The sequence below is a fragment of the Bos taurus genome, chromosome 24 (genome assembly GCF_002263795.3).
Source record: "Bos taurus isolate L1 Dominette 01449 registration number 42190680 breed Hereford chromosome 24, ARS-UCD2.0, whole genome shotgun sequence".
Taxonomy (NCBI): domain Eukaryota; kingdom Metazoa; phylum Chordata; class Mammalia; order Artiodactyla; family Bovidae; genus Bos; species Bos taurus.
In genome coordinates this window covers 56,912,462-56,936,987 of record NC_037351.1, presented here as the reverse complement: position 1 = coordinate 56,936,987, position 24,526 = coordinate 56,912,462, and the positions used below count along the sequence as shown (strand labels likewise).

The 24,526-nt window shown below is 45.3% G+C and overlaps 1 protein-coding gene across 1 annotated transcript in view; it reads left to right on the top strand.

Moving 5' to 3' along the window:
• ATP8B1 (ATPase phospholipid transporting 8B1) overlaps window positions 1-24,526 on the top strand; it is a 107,694-nt gene that overhangs the window by 39,556 nt on the left and 43,612 nt on the right. Inside the window, exons 2-3 of the mRNA NM_001192839.1 lie at window positions 15,961-16,163; window positions 23,975-24,072. Coding sequence (NP_001179768.1) covers window positions 15,983-16,163; window positions 23,975-24,072 — 279 coding nt within the window. The 5' untranslated portion in view covers window positions 15,961-15,982. The remainder of the gene's footprint in view (window positions 1-15,960; window positions 16,164-23,974; window positions 24,073-24,526) is intronic.

The following is a 24,526-nucleotide window of genomic DNA, read 5'->3' as shown; positions in this document are numbered from 1 at the left end:
ACAGAGCATGCGAGTCACAACTCAAATATTAAGGACTGGCTGATTGTAAATCCAGAGCACAGGCCTTTAGAGTGCTTTAAAACATGCTTTGAAGAGATCTTAAATTGTTCCAGATACCTAAAGTTCAAATCCATGTAGTATTGAAAGGCTTTTGTGTAGGTTTTTCTTGGAGTGTGTGTTTTCATGCACATATTCATTCCTGACTTGGCTATGGAGGGTGATGGATTATTTAAGCCTCTCATTTACGGATTGATTGGTGCTCTTCTCTTCATTCTTACACTGTTTTTTCCTTTTCTTTTAAAGAGCTCTGGGCAGTCAGGAGGATTATTGGGTTGAAATGTTGAGTTCAGGACAGTGAGGTTTGCCACTTGTTGGGTGTTTGTCCCCGGCATTGGTTGATGATGGACAGTTGAGGATCTACTCTGGAGAGTGGAGGTGGGGGTGGGAGGTGATGGGGACATCCCTGGACATCTCAGTCAGAGCCTGCTTGCTCCCTAGACCCAGAGGCGACACTGGCCATGAGCCTTGTTTCCTAAATAGAGGAACGATCCTCCGGCCTCAACTCAGGATTCCAGAGCAGGCCTGCACCTAAAGCAGGGGAAGTCACACATTAACTATTACAAAACTTTATAGCATTTGTAGCCGTTATGATAAAAGTTGTGAATAGTATGTCGATAACAATAGGGCTGAGGAAGTCAATTTTCTGTTCGTTAGGGCAAGTCCTTGAACTCTGGGCCCTCAGAGCAGGCGGCATGGGAAAGAGCAAAAACTACTCAAATGTATTTACTTTTTATTTCACTTCAGCGTTTTAAAAAGGAAATGTTATCTCTGTATTACAATGCCTTTCTGTTGGGGGTGAGGCTGGAGTGGGGTCAGTCAGTTCAGTCTCTCAGTAGTGCCGACTCTTTATGACCCGTTGAACTGCAGCACACCAGGCCTCCCTGTCCATCACCAACTCCCGGAGTTTACTCAGACTCACGTCCATTGAGTCGGTGATGCCAACCATCTCGTCCTCTGTCGTTGCCCCTTCTCCTCCCGCCTTCAATCTTTCCCAGCATCAGGGTCTTTTCCAGTAAGTCGGTTCTCCGCATCAGGTGGCCAGAGCGTGAAAAGGCAGAAAGGGAGGGGCAGGTATTGCTCAATCCAGCACCAGCCTGGCCACTGAGTGCTCACGCTCCCGGAAGGCACATAGGAACTTTAAAGAGAAGCAAGTATTGATCGAGAGGGGAAAGAAAGCTCCAGAATGAATTGGCATTTTTCCTGGGGCCATGTTTTTTAGGAGATGGAGTGGAGACCTTATTTAATTGGTACTTTTTAAAACCTTGGAGCATTTTGAGGCTGTTTTAAGAAATGTTGGACGTCTCTATGGGTTGGTGTTTTCTCTTACAATGCAAATCAGAATAGCTGTTTGTGCAAGGCCTGCGTTAGTCATTTCTGTTTGCGCAGGCTGCCTTTATTTACATTAAATACCAGTTGTGGCACGTGGACATAGGTGCTCTGCGGCATGAAGAGTCTTCCCAGATCAGGGATGGAACCCATGTCCCCTGCACTGGCATGCAGATTTTTTACCACGGAGCCATGAGGGAAGCCCCCAGAATCCCACATTTACTGAAGAAAAACTATTTTTTTTAAGTTTACTTCTATATTATTGGGGGCTTCCCTGGTAGCTCAGCTGGCAAAGAATCCTCCTGCAATTCAGGAGACCCAGGTTCAATTCCTGGGTCAGGAAGATCCGCTGGAGAAGGGAACGGCTTCTTTACCACCAAACCACCAGGGAAGCCCCCAGAATCCCACATTTATTGTAGAAAAAGTATTTTTTAAAAGTTTACTTCTATATTATTAAAATTGAGCAGGAACTACAATAGAAAGATCTTTGAGGAGTATTTTATCACTGACATCCATTCATGGCAATAATAAAGTAATAAAAATTATGACTTTTTAGTTGGCTTTGCTACTGTTTTCGAATCTTCTACAGGGAATACACTCCTTATTACCTGAAAGCTGGGCCAACCAACCCATCCCCTTTGTAGGTCTCTGCGGTTGCAGCCTGCCCCTGACTAGCTGTGGGAACTTGGATGAGTCATATTAAATGATTCTACACCCAATTCTAGTGTGTGTGTGCTTTCTCACACCACCAAGCAATTTTCTGACCCCAGGTGGCTGTCCTAAGTTTGGCATAATTCTGACACTATCTGCCTGGAGAGAGCCTCAGATCCTGTGGGTTACGAGCTCAGCCCTACAAGGCGGCTCTCTCTCCAGTTCAGACGCCAGAGGCAAGTGCAGGTTGCCACCTGTGCTTCTGACCTTCCAGCTGTAGATGGGGGGTTCCAACGACCTCCTTGTGGGCTTCAATTACCTTGCTAACACAGCTCACAGGACTGGAATGATTTACTTATTCTAGATTACTGGTTTATTACAAAAGGCTGTAGCTCAGGAACAGCCAGATGGAAGAGACGCACAGGGCAAGCCATCCTCCCCATGTGTCCACCTGTTCCCCAACCCAGAAGCTCTCCAGACCATCTCCTTTAGGACTTTACAGGACTGCATCTTACGGCGTGATTGGTTAAATCGCTGCTGGACAGGGAGGCCTGGCGTGCTGTGATTCATGGGGTTGCGAAGAGTCGAACACGACTGAGTGACTGAACTGAACTGATTGGCAGTTGATTCGATCAATAGCCCCTTCCCCAATCCGTGGATGCTTTCTGAAAGTCACCCCATTAAATAGCAAAAGGTACTTTTATAACTCTCACCACTTAGGAAATTCCAAGTTTTTAGGAGATCTATGGAAAATCCCATGGACAGAGGAGCCTGGTGGGCTGCAGTCCATAGGGTCGCTACGAGTCAGACACGACTGAGCCACTTCACTTTCACTTTTCACTTTCATGCATTGGAGAAGGAAATGGCAACCCACTCCAGTGTTCTTTCGTGGAGAATCCCGGGGATGGCAGAGCCTGGTGGGCTGCCGTCTATGGGGTCGCACAGAGTCGGACATGACTGAAGCAACTTAGCAGCAGCATACCAGGAATAGGACAAGGACCAAAGAGCTACTTCTTATTATTTAAGTCACGATATCACACACATCTCTCATTCTTAGTTTCTGGGAGAATGGGTCAGGGCAGTGGTCATTATATCTTTTTTTTTTGAAAGCCACAGTTCTTCAAATAAAAATTCTATTGTGCACCATAGATTTAAAAGAGAAGGCGGCCGAACTGCTGGCTCCTGCTGCCCCAAGGGCTCTGCTAAGGACGCTGCCAGTGGGCACCCTGGGGAAACCAGTGTGAGAGGCTGGGCAGGAGAGAGGGTGGGAACCAGGCAGCTCCAAGACCGGCTTCCCTCCAGGTGAACGGGGGGCAAAAGGCAGCTCATGTAAAGGCAGAGACCTGGGTTCTAGGTGACACTGAGGAATTCCCTGGCAAGGGAGGACCCTGCTTGCTCATAATGACCTCCGTTTTATGCTCCTCCCGTTGCTCAGTGTCCACAGAAGTTGAACCCTGAGTGGAGATATTGGAGGATGTCAAGGGCATCCAGACTGGACACGCTCCCATCCTAGCTCCCACACAAAGTTAACTGTGTGTCTCTTAGTTATGTGTCTCCTCAGCTATAAATTGGATTAATTATCTCTTCTCCAGCTTAACCCCATGGTAATGTTATTAGGTACAATTAAGGCATTGAGTGTTGTGACTAAGAGCATAGGCTTTCAACAAGGATTCTGATCCCATGTACTGCCTGTATGCCCTTGGGCAGGGAACTTAACATCTCTGTCAGTTTTCTCATCTGTAAAATGGGGCTAACAATTGGACCCTGAGCAAATGAAATAAAATAGTACTTGCCAGGCATTCAGCTCATTGCCTGATACATAGGATATGTTTGTTTTGTTTTTGGTCACTCAGTCGTGTCTGACTCTTTTGTGACCCCGTGGACTGAAGCCCACCAGGCTTCTCTGTCCGTGGGATTTTCCAGGCAAGATTACTGGAGTGGGTTGCCATTTCCTCCTCCAAGGGGTCTTCCTAACTCAGGCATCAGACCCGCATTTCCTGCATTGCAGGTGGATTTTTTTTTTTTTTTTTTTTTACCCACTGAGCCACTGGGGAAGCCCTTATAGAATGTGTCGTGAGCTCTTTTTAAACACTCACCACCCTCATCTCAGAAAAACAGAAGCTCTATATTATAAGACCCTGATGCTGGGAAAGACTGAGGGCAGGAGGAGAAGGGGGCAACAGAGGATGAGATGATTGGATGGCATCACTGACTCAGTGGACACGAGTTTGAGGAAATTTTGGGAGACGGTAAAAGACAGGGAAGCCTATCCATGCTGCAGTTAATGGGGTCATAAAGAGTCGGACATGACTTAGTGACTGAACAACAATATTATAAATATTCTCATAAATCCTTAAACCTATTGAATATGTAGAAACTTAGATACTTCTGTTAGTTGACCTGTCCAAAAATCTGAAAGCCAGAACAGATAGTATAGCTGGCTGCCTGTAGGAAACTCTGGAGATTGTTCAGACCAAATGAGTGTCCAGGGGACATATGAAATATTAACCACATATTTGCAGGACAATCCTGGTCCCAAGCTTTGGGTGTGAATTCAGCTGTCTGGGTAGAGTTTGTAATCTAAGCTGAGTCTTCTAAGCTGACTTTAAATATAGTAGAGGAGACATTGATTAAATATCAGGTGTGGCCTTCATCCCTTAAACCTCTGGGACCCAGAATTTGTGAAGATGTTAACATTCAAATGGACCAAGAAGTAAGACTCTGTGACAGAGTGTAGACATTCATAAAACCTTGACAGTGTCTAGAAAAGATACCAAATATGTGCACTGATCATCCTTGATGTGTCAGTCATACATACTATCTACTTAAACCTTGAAACATCTTTACATATGAATATTTGGAAAATTTATGACATCTTTATATTAGAAAAAAGTACCAGGAGGGGGTTTGTATTTTCAGTTGAAGCTCCTTGGAAGAAAAGCTATGACAAACCTAAACCGTGTATTAAAAAGCAGAGACAAAAAAATAAATAAAAAGCAGAGACATCACTTTGCCAGCAAAAGTCTGTATAATCGAAGCTATGGTTCCAGTAGTCATGTATGGATGTGAGAGTTGGAACATAAAGAAGGCTGAGGACTGAAGAATTGATGCTTTTGAACTGTGGTGTTGGAGAAGGCTCTTGAGAGTCCCTTGGACTGCAAGGAGATCCAACCAGTCCATCCTAAAGGAGATCAGTCCTGCGTGTTCATTGGAAGGACTGATGCTGAAGCTCCACTACTTTGGCCACCTAATGGGAAGAGCCGACTCATTGGAAAAGACCCTGATACTGGAAAAGATTGAAGGCAGGAGGAGAAGGGGACCACAGAGGATGAGATGGTTAGATGGCATCACTGACTCAATGGACATGAGTTTGGGCAAACTGTGGGAGACAGTGAAGGCCAGGGAAGCCTAGTGTGCTGCAATCCATGGGGTCTCAAAAAGTCGGACACGACTGAACAACAACAGACTTTTCAGATGCAGATTATAGTGGGATGAGGAACAACTAACATTTTAAATCATCTTGTCACTGGACCTCTGCCCAGGGCTCTTGAGGTCTATTGTGTTTATTGCAGGCAGCCTGGAAGTTTAGTGAAGGCTGGTGGTTTGGGGTCTCCAGCCACACAGAGTACAGGTCAGCCAGGGCTCTAAGGAAAAGAAGGATCTAGACTAGATGTCATGGCATCCCATAATCCTTCAGTCCATGGGGTCGCAAAGAGTCAGACAGGACTGAGTGACTAGCACACGCAGCCACACGATCCTTAGGAGGGAATCGGGATTTTACGTTGACTAATGCACTGGGAAGGTGATGACGATTATGATATGAAAGATAAAAAGGTAGGTCTCATCTCTCCTGCCCTGACACGCCAAGCATCCCTTTTTTGGTCTCAGACCGCCTCTGGATGAAAGCTGGCACTTTTGGCTTTGCAATCATTTGCAAAGAAGCAGGATTGATAGTAAGGAAAAAAGGTATGGCTGGGCGCTCTGACACGTCTTTTCTCTGCCTTTGACCAGCTCTGAGACAGATCGTAAGAGATTTGAGGGCAAAAACATCTGATTGAAATCTCATTTATGACCCTGGAGCAGTTACCTAACCTCTAGAAAGCCTGCAAAATGAGGATAACACCTGCTTTTTAGTTACATCGTGAGGCTTTCAGGAATTGAGCCCAGCACCTAAGTGACTGCTGAATGGTCTTCAGCTGTAAGCGGGGGCGGGGTGAGGGGTGGAGGGACCATCAGTTGTTGAGTTATCACTTACTTGGCTGTGCTGGGTCTTCATCACTGCTCGGGTTTTTCTCTAGTTGCGGCGAGCGGGGGCCACTCAGTCCGTGGGTGCGTGGGCTTCTCACTGCGGCGGCCTCTCTCGTTGTGGAGCGGGGGCTCCAGGGCGCGTGGGCTTCAGTAGGCGCGGCTCCTGGGCTCTAGACGTAGGCTCAGTAGTTGTGGCACACGCTTAGTTGTCCCCGGGCATGTGGGATCTTCCCAGAACAGGGATGGGACCTGTGTATCCTGCACTGGCAGGCAGACTCTTAACCACTGAGCCACCAGGGAAGTCCTTGATTGTTGATTATTCCAGAAAAATAAACACACACATTGGGTTTCTTTCTCCAGCAAAAATTCTTTTCCAAAATATACATGTATGTATTATTTATAGAGATACTGTAATAGGACACAATTCTGATTTCAGTCTTTCCTCCAATTTAATATCGTATTTAAGGCATTTCCTGTGTTTCTAGGGCTGTCATTTTTTTGCTACTCTAAAATCATAACTTATAAAACTATTATACTGGTGGACATTCAGGTGGTTTCCATTCCAGCTTTATATAGCTGACGACAACAATCTAAAATTTTTCTGTGAATACTTATTTTACTTGTTGAATTGTTTTTGTTGGAAATTTCTATGAATGAGCTTACTGGGTCACATATTACAAGTATCTTTAGTGTATTGGTACAGGAAAGTAAAAGTGTTAGTTGCTCAGTCGTGTCCGACTCTTTGCGACCCCATGGACTGCAGCATGCCAGGCCTCCCTGTCTATTGCCGACTCCCGGAGTTCACTCAAACTCATGTCCATTGAGTCAGTGATGCCATCCAGCCATCTCATCCTCTGTCATCCCCTTTTCCTCCTGTTTTCCATTGGCATGTATCGATTTCATTGCGAGCAGCAGTGGTTGTGCGTGTGTGTGTGTGTGTGTGTATGTAGGTGTGTGAGAGAGAGAGCTTTACAACTGCCCAGCATTAGATATAGTCATTGAATATCGTTAACTTAATAGGCATAAAATGGTGTCTTACTGTTTCATCAGTATGCCCTGTAATTACTTGCAAGAGTAATCTTTTCCTGTGTGCTTATTCCCATTTACTTATCATATCTGCCCTTTTCCTACCCTTTTATTCAAACAAGCAGTTCCTCTTGAATCTGAATGGGGAATACAAATCTCTTTCCAAATTTTTTAAGATTTATGTTCAGTTTTGCAAAATGATGTGGCTTCTTATATCCTTTTGTAGTGTAATCTTTTTGTGAATTGCATCCATCCATCAATAGGCTAGTGATTCTTCAAATATTAAAATGAATTCAACTCAACAGATTAACTTTTTGTTTTACCTTGGAGGTTTGGCTTCCAGGCAACTGTCAGTTGTAAAGCCCCAATGATTTTATATCATTCAAACACGAACATAATTGAAAAACCTAATCATAGAAGCAACAGTAGTGAAGTAAAATGGGACCATTGTCTCTAATAAGCAAGGATGAAGCTTGAATGTAAAAATAACCATGCTTTTCTCCTGGTAACTTTCAGTATGTGTTATAAAAACACGTTGTGGATTGAAGCTGAATCTCCAAAGTAAACATATGGGGAATTCTGGCATTGTTTTCCTATGAGAATATTAGTCTTTATTTTACTTTTTTCTTAGTTTTCCAGACAAAAGAATGGCAGCCCAACCCGATCTTAATTTGAAACACATTTTTCTAGTTGCCACCACCCTAAGTTAGGCCTGTGTTCCTTCTTGCTGCAGCTACATCCGCTCACCGAGTGTTACTGCTAAACGTGTCTCCAGAGGTCATCGGACCGAACTGCTTGGGTTTGCAGGTGACAGAACTGTGCCTGGGAGATGCTCAGTGTCCGCTGTGACCTCGGGATGGTCTCCCTGCCCGGCTGTCACCTTTCTGGCCACCCACACCCCTCTGCTATCAGATTCATCTTCTTGAGGCGCTGGGCAGATCGGCTGTCTCTCCTTGTAAATATGCTCAGTGCTCCCTTCCAGTCGCTGGAATGAAGTCCATGTCAGGCCCTCTTAGGCTGGGGGAGTGGACTCCAGCCAGCCGCTCACGAGCCCGGTGCCCTAAATCTTTCAGCCGGGTGGGTATCTTATACTTCCCTGTGACTGGGTCTTCACTCCAGCTGTTCCTCGTTTCTGAAAATCTCTCTTCCACCCTGAGTACCTGATCCGCTCTGTGACTCCCACGCACCCTGCCCAGCTCAAGACAGCTTAGAAATGATTACTGATTTCAGTATACTTGAGCATGATATAAAGGGAGAAGCTTTTAAATTTTTGCAACTCTTTGGTGTAGGAGAAACCTGTCTGTAGGCGTCAAAGTTGGCTTTGTTTGGTCAAGTTCTCCGTATCCTTTGCTTACGTGTTTCCTGTGACTTAGGAGGCGCTCAGATGGTTTGTAGACAAGGAGAGCAGTTACCACCTGCAGTTGGGAAGTGGGCTCTGATGCTTCCTGCTGTGCACGCGTGCTCAGTCATGTCTGATTCTTTGTGACCCCACGGACTATAGGCTGCCAGGCTCCATGGTCCATGGGATTCTCCAGGCAAGAATACTTCGGTGGGTTGCCGTGCCCTCCGGGGAAGCTCGATGCTTCCTGGATGGATCTTCGATTCCAGCCTGAAGCCTCGATGCGTGTTCTGCATCACACCTAGCACAGAGCTGGGGATGTGCTGAGGGGGTGAATCCAGTCGGAGCTAAATAACCTCGGGAAGATTCCTTAAGCACCTTAGTTTTCTCTTTGGTAAAAGGACAATGGTAGCGCCCGACCACCCATCTCAGAATAATTCCATGTTGACTGTGCGCGACGACGTGCACGCAGATACTTGCGAGTGAAGGCAAGGGGCAGCCTCATAGTAACAGGAAGTGGCCGCCGTTACTAGGCTATGTTAGGGAGCCCGCGACAGAGCTGGGGTGGCAGTGTCACCAAGAAATCCTTTTAAGTTTTATCAGGAAACTGACAAAACTGCCCTCTCTGAGAGGCAAAATTTCCAGATTCCTCTGCGCCTTTTTTAACGTAGTCATCCCGGTTGTGTGATATGAAGTGGGAGTCAGTCTTCTCTTGTGACAAAGGGCCCTGGGGTGGTCTTTCTGAGGAACAGAGGACGAAGCTGTGGACCCGGAGAAGCCTTTTGTATCATGAGTAAAGGCCTGACTGAGCTGTCCCCACAACGGTGGTATTAATGGGCCCTTAGTTTGATGCTGGCGCTTTTCAGGTGGCGCTAGCGGTAAAGACCCCGCCTGCCAGTGCAGGAGACACAACAGACGCGGTTCAGTCCCTGAGTTGGGAAGATGCCCTGGAGTAGGAAATGGCAACCCTCTCCAGTATTCTTGCCTGGAAAATTCCATAGGCAGAGGAGCCTGGCGGGCTATGGCATGGTCCACAGAGTCGGATGCGACTGAGCACAATTTCATGTTAGTTGTCCCAGACGTCTAGGTTTTCGAGGCTTCAGTTTAGAAGAAAATAAAACAATATAACCTTGTTTATCCTAGGAACGATAATTGTGTTGCTTCTAGAACAGTGTAAAGTTTGAATTTAATCTAGATCTTAGATAGGTTTTTATTACTCTTGGTTCGTGAGATTATTCTTGTCTAATTACAACGGTCATCAAGCTTGTCAGATTTTGCTCTCAAGAGAATTGAGTAGATTCCAGACAGGGTATGTGGCCTGTGTCTGGACTGACTCGGGTGATAAAGATTGCTGCTGCCTCTTTAATGGGGCTCCTCTTGGAATAAATGGAAACAATAGCAGCCATATTAGGTATCTTACCATAGAGTTCTCGTTATTTGTGATTAATGGTATGTGTATTAGTTTTCTATTACTACATAACAAATGACTCCAAAACAGCAGCTGAAACTCATCTCACGATTTTTGTGGATCAGGAATATGAGCTCTGCTTAACTGTGTCCTCTGCTTTAGGGTCTCTCTGTTGTTTACTCACTAAGTCGTGTCTGATCTTTGCATCCTCATGGACTGTGGCCTGACAGGCTCCTCTGTTCGTGAGATTTTCCAAGAATACTGGAGTAGGTCCCCTTCTTCAGGGGATCTTCCTGACCCAAGGATCGAACCCTCAGCTCCTACATTGTAGGTGGATTCTTTACTGCTGAACCACCGGGGAATCTGCATATCATGATAATATCTCATGTTAAATATTTTGTAATATTTTTCTGTAATAAAAAATATCTGTATCTAATAATAATCTGCTTTATCTGTAAGAATAATAATAATGAATAGGCAAATGAAATAAGAAATCCATGTCAGAAATACCCTTTCTTGCTGAGGACTTTACGGAGCCATAAAAAGATGAAGAAGAACAAACATGACTGCCGTGAGTCTCCCTTCCTGGTTTAGGCTGGGCCACTGCGGACACAAATCCGTTTGTACCACAAAGACATATTGATCAGGGACTCTTGGCCTCCCCAGCCTCTGAGTGTGTCTGTGTACAGGTCAGACCCTGGCCGTGTCAGGACGCTCCTTGTTCCTTCTTTCCCTTCATTTGAATCTAGGAACCTTATGATCGCAGCGAAAGTTTGTACTTTCGTTACTTCTGACCTCAGAGTTCTATTGCAAGGGCAGAAAGGTATTTCTTTGCGCCTGAGTCTCCTTTTTCTCTCTCCTTTAGCACCCCATCCACTACAAAAGGAACAGAGAATTTCAGGCATTCAGTCACTTGACAAGTATTTCATAGCCAAGTATTCAAAGATGACAGATGATAGATGTTAGGGGTTCGAGTTTGGAAATCCTGCCATTTACTCCTCCTATCTTCTGGGGTTTATGACCAAGAGGATTGAATACTGCAGAAGGCAGGACGGAGAATGAAGCATCTTCTCCTCTTCCCTTCCAAAATGTTAAACAACCCATCCAAGTGGTAAACTGGTGAATGGCAGAGCCAGGATTTGAATCCAGACCTGTGTTCTTTTCAATGAAATTATGCTGCTTCTCAGCCTGAGCAGGAGCTAAAGATTCTGTTTTCCTAAGATCATGTGACCAGAAAAATCCTTGAATGCTGTATTACGTTGACAAGTTTTCAAAAGTCCTGATAAAATTTTTGCTGCCTTGCTCCAACATTTACTCACCTTTCCATCTGTTGCCATGATTGTAAGCACATGGATTAATGATGAAATGCCGAATTGGACTGGGTATGAGAAGACGCATAACCACAGCTTCCTCACATGAAGCCAGAGATGATGGTGTGTTGTTCCCTCAGTATTTGGAATTGTGCGTCCTCTCCAGTCACACAACTGTGCTGCAGCTGAAAGAGTACCGTTAACAATCAGTAGGGCGAATGTATGGTTTAGGGATGTTTTCCCACCACTGGCCCCGGTGGTTTGTTTCACACCTTCAGAAAGCACCCATGATGTGTCCAGGTCGGTTATAGTTGTGTCTGGCTGTGGGCGTTAGTTGTTGCCCGCTTGTTTTGTTGTTCCCTTATTATCTTTTGTTTTAGTTTGGGGGTCAGCAGACTTTTTGTGTGTAAAGGGCCAGATAGTGAATATTTTTACCATTCATTGTCCATCACAACTATTCAACTCTGTTATTGTGTAAAATTGGCCATAAGCAGTACATGAAGGAGTGAGCAAGGATGTGTTCGAATAAAACTTTATTTACAAAAACAGACGATTGGCCAAATCTGGCCCTCAGGCTGTCACATGCTGACTCTTGTCTAGACTGTAAGCTCTCAACGGCAGAGACAGAAGGGCCTCCTGTGTGGTTTTTGGAGAGGATGCTCTCCTTGACCGCCATTTTGCAGTGTCCCCACGGGGCCTTTCTTCTGTGCATACACAGAAAGACAGAGCTCTTAGGTGGTTTTTCCTCTTCTTATATGGACAGGAGAACTGTCTGATTGGGGCCCCACACATATAATGTTGTTTAACCTCCGTCACTTCTTTAAAGGGCTTCCCAGGTAGCTCAGTGGGTTAAGAATCTACCTGCAATGCAAAAGTTAAAAAAGACATGGGTTCGATCCCTGGGCAGGAAGATCCCCTGGAGGAGGGCATGGCAACCCACTCCAGTATTCTTGTCTGGAGAATCCCATGGACAGAGGAGCCTGGCGGGCTGCAGTCCATGGGGTCGCAAAGAGTGGGACACGACTGAAGCGCCTAAGCAGCAGCACCTCTAAAGGCCCTGTCTTCAAGTGCAGTTACATTAAGAGTTAGGGCTAATCTTTCAGTTTGGTGGAGGCAGTTCAGTCTATAATCCACAAGAAGGGTCTAAGCAGGAGAAAGGCATGACTCTGAGGGACATGCTAGCTCATGGTGGTTAAGTCCTGTTAGATTGCACCTGCGGCATTTAAGGAGCAAGATTGTGGTGTCCTGCATTATGGTGGTGGCTGCGGGGATGAAGAGGAGGGAGTGGGTTGGAGGTGTGTGTCTGGGGAGAAATGTCTCAGGACCCACACATAATTTACATATCTGTATCCCTCGGTAGGAGACATAAGGGACGCGGGTTTTCGAACCCTGGGTCGGGAAGATCCCCTGGAGGAGGGCATGGCAACCCACTCCAGTGTTCTTGCCTGGAGAATCCTGTGGACAAGAGCCTGGTGGGCTACAGTCCATAGGGTCGCAAAGGTCGGACATGACTGAGTGCCTGACACTTTCACTTTCATCCCTCAGTAACCTGGGTGGCAGTTCAGTTCCTAGTGCCTAAGGTCGCAGCGTGTGCCTAGTAGATGCTCAGTGAAGGTTGAATAAATTCACAGGTGTCTGTGATGGGCTGGAGTGGTGGGGACAGACATAAAGTTTCCAAATCTGTATTTTATGTAGTGCCTGCCTGACAGGATTATGACTAGACCTGGAAAGCTGCTCCATATCCCCAAGAGCTTCAAGGGAATGATTTCCTACAAATTTTTCTTCGGTAGTCTAAGACGACAGAGTGTCTGCATATCACAAACACTCACACACACATGTCTGCATATCACACACACTCACACACACGCACAGCAGAGAGCTTCCTGCTCAGCTCAGAACTCCCCGCCCAGCCTTCCAAGGCAGCCACACAGATCTGGCCTGGAGTGGGTGTTTGGGTGGTGAGTGGGCGGGTTGTGCAGTGGCTATTTTCTTTGGGTCACGTGGCTTGTGGTTAAGAAGTCTATTCCTTTTTGTTTGTCTCCTTCAAACTCAAAGGACTGGATCCAATCTTAACACGGGAAATAAACACACAGGCACTCGGCAGTAATGATGACAAAACAATCACTTACGAAGTGTTTCTATAGAAGGCATTTATGCCACTAACCTGGATACTTACACATGCTTAGAATGGCAAATGCATGCTGTGTGTGTTTACTATTAATAATATGGGCTTCCCTGGTGGCTCAGATGGTAAAGAATCCGCCTGCAATGCAGGAGACCTGGGTTCGATCCCCGGGTCAGGAAGATCCTCTGGAGAAGGGAATAGCTACCCACTCCAGTATTCTTGCCTGGAGAATTCCATGGACAGAGGAGCCTGGTGGGCTACAGTCCATGAGTCACGAAGAGTCTGACATGACTGAATGACTCACATACTTTCACACGCTTTCTATTAATACAATAAGGAAACTTTCTCCGTGGTGCTTTCAGGCCTTTGCATGCTGTGTGTGCCCTTGCGATGGAGAGATGAGATCCTGATTCTGTCACTTACCAGCTGAGCCCCAGCCTCCTTATCCGAAAGATGGGTAGATAATATCTACCTCACGGGGTTGTCCTGCTTGATATAAAATAGGTGTCCAGTACATGGTCACCACTTTTATTATTTTTGTTCTGAAAGATTTCTGATGAAAGTCTGCCCTTAAGAGTTTGAGAATTTTTAAAAGTGTGTATGTGTGTTAGGCATTCAGTTGTGTCCAACTCTTTGTGACCCCATGGTCTGTAGCCCACTAGGCTCCTCTGTCCATGGAATTCTCCAGGCAAGAATACTATTCCCTTCTCAAGAGAGATCCCCGACCCAGGGATTGAACCCAGGTCTCCTGCATTGTAGGCAGATTCTTTACCGTCTCAGCCACTAGGGAAGCCCTAAGGAGTGTATTAAATTTAAATACTAGTTAAACCATAAAACTGCAAGTAAGGCCAATTAAGCAAGTGTAAAATCCCAAGAAACTGCCATTTACTAACCCATAAAAAATTAGGAAAGAGGGAAAATGTTTTACTTGGCAGTTAAAGGTTTTAACCCTGAGTCTGCCTGCCCTTAAGTCTACTCGTGTTTTGCAGTAGTCCAGTATTTTACTTGGCTTCCCTGGTGGCTCAGTGGTAAAGAACCTGCCTGCAAATGAAGGAGTTGTGGGTTCAGCCCCCTATGTCAGGAAGATCCCCTGGAGAAGGGAGTGGTAACCCACTCCAGTATTCTTGCCTGGAGAATACTGGAGGAGCCAGATGGGCTATAGTCCGTGGGATCGCAAAAGAGTCAGACACAACTTAGCAGCTAAACAATAGCAATACTCATTGGATATCCATGTTGCTTCTGGGTTTTATTTTAAATAATGTTGGACAAAATCCTCACTTAAATATTTGAACATTTCTTAGATGTACACTTATTATAAAAATTTAGATGTTTAAGATGCTAGATTTGGTAAAAAGTGTGCAGCCAGCTAAATAGTTCCACTCAAGGCAACTAACCCTGATTAAAATATCTAAAAACTAAAACATGAAAGTGGAATATAAACGATGAATCCTTGGAAAGCAATTATTCTTACCTCCAAATTTCAGTAAATATTTTACAAGTTGTCCAGTGTTGTAAAGGTTTGGTTTCCCCCTCTGTAGACTACAAATAGCAATAATACCTTCACTATGTTGATGTGGAAAGTTTCAAGGAGCCAGTGTTGATAAAGCATTTCATTCAGAGTCCCTCATGCAGTTAACACTAAATAAATGTGAGCTGCCACTATTAATGATACCGAGTACATGGAGGTATGATGCTTATGTATCAGTAAATAATGCCAGGAAGTATTAGTGTAAATATATTCCTAATGTAAATAGAACTGAGGTTGCACTTGGCACTTGTGTGGTGTCATTTTATGCAGTGGTGTATACACAAACACAAATTCTAAATATAAGGAGTGGGTGGTCACAGGAAAATAGGCTAGAATGTGTTTTCAAGAAGCCATTAGGAAAATTTGAGGACTAAGCTGGTATTTAAAATACATCACACAGTAAAAGCTCAGAATATTAATGTTAATTGCAACCAGATATTGTAGGACAGTGGTTTTCAAACTTTGAAAGCAGGGCACACTTCCCAAGAGAAATTCAATTCCATTAAGACCCACAATGCAAATAAACATATGTATGTGTCAGCTTTGTAAAAGTGTTTAACCAAACAGTACTCTTTCTATGCCTGCTGTACTCTGATATTTTTAAATCCGTTTCATTTTATTTTAATGTTGGTTGTGAACCGATTAATTTTGCTGGGTAGAGACACACAATTTGAAATAAAACCTTAAAGCTTGTATACCCTTAAAAAAAGTTGGCAGCTACATTATTGTTGTAAATTCTCACCCAAGCATTTAATCAATAATGAATGGTTTTGTTCTTATTTGCATGATAAGTTGAACTTTGGGGGTCCTTCATCAGTCATATGTCCATGTGGGTAAATAACGTTCTGTCAAAAGCGTCATAAGCGAATACAGGAAGAATTCAACCAAAAACTAGGCACGGGTCCTATCTCACTCTGGTTTCCCTTTCTTTTAAACCAGGTAGTTCCAGTTTGCCAGCAGAATGAGTACAGAAAGAGACTCAGAAACGACGTTTGACGAGGATTCTCAGCCTAATGATGAAGTGGTCCCCTACAGTGATGATGAAACAGAAGATGAGCTTGACTACCACGAACCTGCGGTGGAACCACAGCAGAATCGGGTTAACAAAGAAGCGGAGGAAACCCGGGAGCCGTTCAAAAAAGGTAACGTGCTGGAGTCAGGAGACCAGGCACCTGTCTGTCCTCACGTGGGCAGTAGCAACAGGTGCAAAGGACGGGTGCTCCGGGAGGCGTCTTCTTTCTCTTGGCTTCGGATGAAACTTGATGGGCTGGGAAGGTACACAGTGTCCTCAGAGTGGTGGGGCTGGTGGACCATAGCTGTCAAGTTCTGCAGAGAAAACAGAAGGTTCTTGCTGCCTGTCTCTATTTTTAGAAAGGAGCTGAGTGGGGAAGAATTTGCTTGTCACCACACCCAGGAACCTTGGAGTCACCGTAACGTTTGTTCAGTCCTTTGTGAATATAAAATGGTTTTGACTTTTTAGTAACGGGGGGAGAATGTGTAGGTCTCTGTCACGAGGGGCTGTGATGCAGCAAAGAGTGCTCCCTGCCCCGAATCAGGGCTGCTTCAAGGCCGGCTCTGGACCACGGACTGGCAGACATTTTCCGCCAAGGGACAGGTAGTAGCTATTTCAGGCTTTGTGACTCATACGGTCTCTGTCCCACTTACTCAGCACCACTGATGTTTCTTGAAAATGGCCATAGACAACCTGTCATTTGGGGTTATAGAATGTAGTTGACTTTTATGGTTGTGCTTTTTTTCTCCCATGACTTTTCTATTTCATTTCCTACAAACACATGCGGTCTTTTCTTCTAGCTCTTCCACTCCAGGAGGAAGCCGATCCTTTGGTCTTTACAGCCCAGATTTGCTTCATAGTTCAAGCTGAAAATGTTTTTCCTCCCCGGTCCCTTCAATTCCAGCGACATAACTGGTTTCCCACTCACAGAAATCACCAGGAGGTTGTTCTCTTTCTGCCTCTCCCGCTGCACCTCGTTCCAGCCTCAGTTAGAATAACCTCTGGTTTTGTCTGGTTTCCCCGTCATTGCCGACCCTCCTTCCAGGCCTACCAGAAGCCAGCTTCCCTTGTGTTTCCCTGCCCCCAGGCTCTCCCTCCAGGATTCTGCGGCCTGTTAAGCTGATTTGTTTGTTTTTTTGTTTTCCAAAGAGATTTCACCTGTAGAAAAACAGATAAAGCACGAAATCCCCCTGATGTAATGATTCCTCCTGCTCTGCTCAGATGGTGCCCGTCTTCTGCTCTTCTGTGTGGGGAGGTCCTGATGGGGAGGTGATGTGTGCGTGTGCCCACGAGGGCCGCCTCCCATCACAGGCTCCGAGACCTAGGGAGGGCGTCTGCTCAACGACATCGTTTTCCCCTCCTCAGCTTTCTGTATCAAACCCTGAGCAGGATCAGGTCTTCCTGTGGATGTCTGGCTGTAATTTTAAGCTATTGAGTATCAGCGCCTCCTGAAAAGGCATTGAAATCACTATAATTGGGCTTCGTTGAAATGGAATCACTGTCAGTCTGATGAGGAATGTGGCCTCTGTCATAACAGGTCCAGACTGGATAGTGTTTGAATGGGGATAAGGCTGGAGTCCCCGGACGAGTTAGCAAGGGGAGTTCTAGTTGGTTGCCCAAATAGTAAATAACGTATTTCTTCCTCGTTCCTTCTTCCGCTGTACTTTTCAAGTTTTATGTAGCCATCATGGATTCAACCCTATGTAGGTATCTGATGAGCTGGCTGAGAATGGGCTTGGTGCGTGTACGGGTGAACTTTGCTTTGGGCTTGCTGCCGTGTTATCAGATGTGTGGTCCAGGACAAGGAAACGGACAGGGTTGGGTGCCTGTGGAATTGTCAGAGGGGCACGTAGTGGGTGGAAACGCTCACCTCTGTTTTTTTCCAGCTCTGCCTTCACATTCTACTGCCCAGGGTTCTCTGCTGATCATGCGGCTCCCAGGTCATATTTCTCGTAGATTGCTTCCCTCAGAACACAGGCATTGCAGGGAGCTCAGACTTGATCTTGGCTCTTCAGAGTCTTTTCCAAGGATAGGGGAATTTGGTGATTCTCAAAACCGCTTTCAAATGACTTTAAAAATATCATTATTATTATTATGTGACCTAGAGACCACTAGTTCTCCACCAGGGATGGGACCCAGGCCCCAGTGATGCCAAGTCCCAACCACTGGCTGGCCAGTGGAATCCCCCCAAGTATTATTATTCTGACCCCTCTGTGTGCCCTTCCCAGACACAGAGGACACTCAGCGTGCGCTTGACCCCTTTCCTTTCATTCCTGCTTCTACCCTGCACCCCAGAAACCAGTCTTCATCCTCTCCTGCACCCCCACTTCTCTCCCTTCTTCCTCTGCGTCCTTCTTTCCCCCTCTTAATTCCCCCCCACCCCCATATCCCTACGTGGGCATTTTCCCAGTCATTCTGACTTCCTTTTTAACTGTCATCTGTATATCTTGACATTTTACATGAAGGACAGTTTTCTCCAACAAACTCACTTCTTTAGAACTCAGAGCGTGAGTCACTCTGTGAAGTACCCTCCAGCTGAGTGATACCAGGGACCTGGGCCTCTTCCAGCAGAGCGGTGTCTAAGAGTGCCAGAACCACATTCATTTTTCTTAACCATAGTTTAGTGCAGAAAGTTGGTTCTCTTTTTTAAAAAGAGGCTTAGCCCCACTTTAGTAAGCAAGGGTTTTGAGAGACCCATTGCAAGTACTTTTCAGCGGAAGGACATTTTTTGTGTGCTGCTAGAATCAAGAACAGATGTAAGCCTGTTGTCAGAATGTGCCTTGAGGGAAGAAAAACCCGCAGATTTTCCTACCTTGGTTTCCTCTGTGCAGCTGTTGACAAAACTAAGGGACATGTTTCCATGCGATGGGATGGACATTCTCTTGTGAGCACACAAGAATGGTATGTCCCAAGTGTGTCCAGATATTTCTGGACACAGAGATTCTTTGGTCCCTGAGACTGGAAACGCAGAATTCTTTGTCCTCTTGAAGTTTAAGGTTATCCATTAGCATATAAGAATCCCGGAAAGCTTTGACTCTAAAGAAACCAGTTTAATTTTATTCAGTCACAGGTTCCTGAAATTCCTTGACTCCAGGTGGTTTGTGGGTTGGTTTGTGAATGTAGCTTACCCCTCCACCCTCCTGGTAGCTCCAGGTCAACTCCTTGGGTAGTTCTGTGCCAGTCAGGAACCAGCGTAAAGATGGAAGTCCTTGGGAATGAACACATGCCCTGCCTTAGCACACTGGCTTACTTTTCTGAGCCTGGGGATGGGACCAGAAAGCCATCTCCTGCCTCCTCAGCCACGTTGCTTGGTGAGTTAACCCTCCCCGCTTCTCGCACTGGCTGGCTTACAAACGCACATAACCGCGTTCCTTTCCTGCAGCAAACTCTCACCTGGATCCTGCTTTCTGCCTCGGGCAGCTATCCTGTCTCCTGTTCTCCTGACTGAACTTCTGGAAACCCATTTCTCTACCATCACAGCCCTCTGTTCCCCCGGTCCTTCCCCTCTGGGGCCCGCCCCAGCTCCCCAAGGATGACGCTTTTGGCAAGAACACCAGGAACCCCAGTGCCCAGTCCAGTGGGCTTTTTTCACCCACCCTCTTCCCACGTCAGAGCAAACATCCTGCCTTGGACGGGAATCAGGGAGCGCTTCCTAGTGGAAAGGCATGCCCGAGCTGCCAAGAGAAAGATGAGGAGGAGTTAACTAGGGGCGGGGAGAGGAAGGAGGCTGCCCAGTGGGGGGCCACGTCCAGATGCCCGCCGTGGAAGGAGGTAGGGTGGCACACCTGTGGCACGTGGAGGAGCTGGAATTCAGCCTGGGGGAGCGAGGACCTTATGGGGAGAGGACCGTTGTAACCTCACGCCCCTCCTTTTCAGCATGCATCACAGTGTGACTTGGAAACCACTGGTTTTTATTTTACACTGCTTGTACAGTGCCCTTCTTCCAGCTAATCTGCAAGTGCTCCAAGGACCCAAGGTCCAAGCTGTCTTGTTTGTTCTGAGCTGGTGTCGGGGCAGCAGGCTTGGGGGGCATGTGTGACTGACAGCAGGAGCAGCTTCAGCAGAGGTATGAGGGAACCAGGCGAGGCCTCCCCTGGTCAAGGAAGGCTTCCTGGAGGTGAGGACACCTGTGCTGAGTCCTGAGTAAAGGCGAGCGGCAAGTTGACCCCCGTGGTCTCAGGGGCAGGGTGTGCCAGGGTGAGGCAGCGGGAAGCAGGGCTCCCAGGGGCTGAGAGTCCAGGAAGCCTCGAGCCCTTTTGGAGCTTGATGATGGGTGGGGCGGTGCCCGTGCTGAAGAGTTTGGACACTTTGCTGAGGGCCAGCAATTTAGGCTGAAAACAGCCGGCTCCTCCCGCGGCTGCTGCTCTGCTGCTGTTTCCTCCTCTCAATCCCAGCTCCATCCCTGCGGAAGACTGCCCTGCCCTGGGATCTGATTCCACCTGCTTCCCCTGGCAGCTCAGGCCCGTGTAACGGGGCCCTATCTTCCTCTCCGACCGAGATGGCTGTGTGCAGCTTGCAGCCTTGTCACGTGTTTGATTTGGAATGGAATGCAACATGTGTTTGTGGGTGTATGTGGACTTCTTCAAAGATACTTTTAAGATTTACTCATTGTTGAATGTAGGTGTGTTTCTTCCCCATGACTACACAGGTTTCCATCTTTTCCTGTCTTCTCCTCTCTTGATTTATTCCCATTCACCATCCCATTGCCTTTCGGGATAATATTTTTTTTTATTGACTTTTTTTTGGTTTTGGGAGCACCACATGGCTTACGGGATCTAATTTCCCCAACCAGGGATTGAACCTGGGCCCTTGACAGCAAAAACTTGGAGCCCTAACCACTGAACTGCCAGGGAATTCCCTTGAGTAATATTTTCAAAAAATTAAACATAATGGCATCCTGACCATAAGAAAATCAAGCAACTTACGTATATTGATTTAAATCTATTTATTATTTAATTAACCTATTATAAACATATTTATTGTCATCCAGTAAAGGGAATTACAAATGATTTCCCCCCCAAAGATAATAGTATTGATAAAGGGCTGCACTATTGCACATAGTATTGATAAAAGGGTGCAGAGTGAAGATGAACTCCCACCTGCCTCTTCTGTCTCTGCTCTTGCCCATTTCTCCTGTGTCCTTCTGGAGATACACAGACACCACTTTTTGCAAAGAATACTTACAAACAGGAGACCTTACATACCCATAGATACATATACACGTAGTCACACGTGTGCAAGTGTGTGTGCACGCCTGGATCCCTACTGTGCTCTCATTCTGTGCACTCATGCCTGCACAGTCAGGGTAATTTGACGATCTCCCCTGTCATGATGTACGTGTAAAGCTGCCTCATTCTTGTTTGTGGACCACACGGACTTTCATTGTGTGGATATTTAACCAGCTGCTCATAGTGGTATTTAGGCTGTTTCTAATCTCCCTGATTAACAGGGCTGCATTGAATAGCCCTGAGATATGTTATTTCTTTATCCAAGAGTGTACACACTCTCAGTGAGCATGTCTGTGTTGAAGTTTGATAGATGTAGCCAACTTGTTCTCTGCAGAGACCACCTAAGAGGGCCTGTTTATTTTGCCTTTGTGGGATAAAAATGGGTACCTCACTGAAGAATTGTCCTTGTTTTTTGATGAACTCGGGTATCTTCATATTTTTAAGAGCCATTCAGTTTCTCTTTGTATGCATGATCTATTTGTCCTTTACCCATTTCCCTCTTGGGTTGCTTTTTGTTTGTTTTCTGATGCTAAACTTTTGATCATTTAACTCTGCTGGTTTGCTGTAGTCTGTACCAACCAAAACAGCTTTTTGGTTGCAGAGTTGTCCATAATCAAGAGTTCAGAATGAGGGGTCGGGTAAAACTGACTTTCTCTGCCACATGGTGATGATCAAAGGACTTGGTGACCATGAGAACACCCAACATCAAGTAGCCATACTTACGTGTATTAAATACATGTTTTCCAGGTGATTTTGAGCCGGTGGCTGATGGTAATTGCATTGATGGTTTTATTAGGTACAACCCTTGTGAATTAATTTCCTTCTTGCTTTTAACCAAAGGGTCATCAGGTGAAGGTGAAATTTTTTTTGTTGGTTAGTATATTACTTCTCTTTTCTTGGTCAATATTTCCATTCTAGAAAATGGTACAAGATTTCTACTTTTTCTATAAATTAGCCTTGGGGTCCAAGTGTCCAGTAAGGTTCTCTGTTTTAACTGAGTACTTAGTAAATGTTTGATCCAAAACGTAAATATTTCCAAGTGCTATTTTGCCTCCTTTCTTAAAGGCATGTGCTTAACACAACACTTCTCAAACGATATTAATAGGTGTTCTGTGATATTTTTTAAAAATGTGCCCTGGTCACATTAATTTTGAAAAGATTGGATTAAATAAAATTAAATAAGTTCTTTACTATAGGACTTCCCAGAGACTTTAATACACCAGTGGGTCCATTGAATGTCCAAGAGGAGGCTGTTGGATACTGTGTTTCACAAATGTGTTTGACCACAGAAACCGTTTTCACTTTCTTTATGGTCTCTCATTGAACTACTCCTCACGCAATTAGCATGAAACTCAGGAACGTATCAGGAAAAGGAATCGGTTACTTTGCCAACTGAAATTAGGCCAAATTTGTCTGAATTGGGCCAAATGAGGAACCCTGTTAGAAATAGTTATTTTGATTACTTGACTGCAATCCAATTTCTGAAATTAACTATAGATGCTGCTGTAGTTAAGCTCAGGGTGCAGCAGACAAAGACACCAGTTACTTTCTCCAAGCTTTCCAAGGTATTATTCACAGTGTAAAATGAAGAGACCAAGGTCATTTCTGATGGACCTCCACTGCTCTACCTGAGGTCAGATACCACCTTCAATCTGAAGCATCCCAATCAAACCGGGCTGGAGGTGAGGGGGTTGTGTGGAGACAGGAACCGTTGGCTGGAGGACTTAATTATGAAGCAAATATAAGAAGCCACAAGCGGGGTAAAGAATCCAGCGCATGAACAGGGTGGCTTATTCTTTCCTCTTGAGCATTTCTGGCTTTGGTTTTTATCCCTTCTCATTGGTGATTTCTCCCTTTTTAAGGAATCTTTAGTATTTTTCTTTTCAACCTTCCTGAATTTTCAAACAGCAGTTCTCAGAGGTGTTCTAGAACACTGGTGACCAGGGATATGTCATGAGTCATCTGAGAGCCAAATGAAACTGTTAACAATTTGCAGATTACCATAAAATAGAATGAGGAGGGCATGGCAACCGACTCCAGTCTTTTTGCCTGGAGAGTCTCATGGACAGAGGAGCGTGGTGGGCTACAGTCCATGGGGTCGCAAAGCATCGGACACAACTGAAGCGACAGCACACACACACAATTTATAAACCAAGTAAATGAGTTTGAAGAAATAATTTAACTTAATTTAGCTGTGACCTTGTGGGGCTCTGGGGTTGTTGTTCAGGCCATGTTTAAATGAGGATTTTTCTTTTAGAATCAAATATTCTATGAACAGTGGTCAGTTTATAACATGGTCATTGGTTTGCTGAGGCTGCCCTAACAAATTACCATGAACTGGGTGACTTGAATGCAGAAGTGTGTTATGTCACAGTCCTGGAGGCTAGAAGTCTGAGATTGGTGTGTTGTGGTGTGTTGATTCCTTCTGAGGGCTGTGAGGGAAGGGTCTGTTCCAGGCCTCTCTCCTTGGCTTGACTGTCTTCCCTCCATGGGCATCTCTGAGTCCTGGTTTCCTTCTATTCTAAGGATGACAGTCATATTGGATTAGGGTCCTCTCTAATGACCCCACTTTAACTTGCATCTGAGTGAATCTTGTTCCCAAATAAGGTCATACTCTGAGGTACGGGATGGGGTCAGAGCTTTAATGTGTGAATCTAGGAAAGACATAATTCAACCCATAGCAACAGGCTAATTTTCTCTTTCTTTTTTAAAGACTGTACATGGCAAGTCAAAGCCAATGATCGACGCTTCCACGAACAACCTCAGTTTATGAACACAGTATTCTTTTGCATTAAGGAGAGCAAATATGCGGTAAGTTGATTTTAATTAGTTAGCTTTATTAAAAGCCAGTTTTTTTCCCCCAATAGCCATGATGCTTACTCGCTTGTGTGACACCTGCCTTCCAGGTAACCCCTGGCCTGGGGCCATTGACAGTCATTGTTAGTTCTCTAGAATGTCATTTTTTAAATTGAAGTATAGTTGATTTACAATGTTGTATCAATGTCTGCTGTACAGCAAAGTGATTCAGTTTATACATATATATATATATATATTTCTTTAAAAAATTCTTTTCCATTCTGGTTTATCCCAGGACATTGAATAAGACTTTGTTGTTTATCCATCCTGTATGTAACAGTTTCCATCTGCTAGCTGCACACTCCCAGTCCGTTCTCCCTGGTGGTCCCAAGTCTGCTCTCTATGTCTGTGAGTCTGCTTCCGGGTCACACATAGGCCCATTGGTGTCTTATTTTAGATTTCCTAGAAT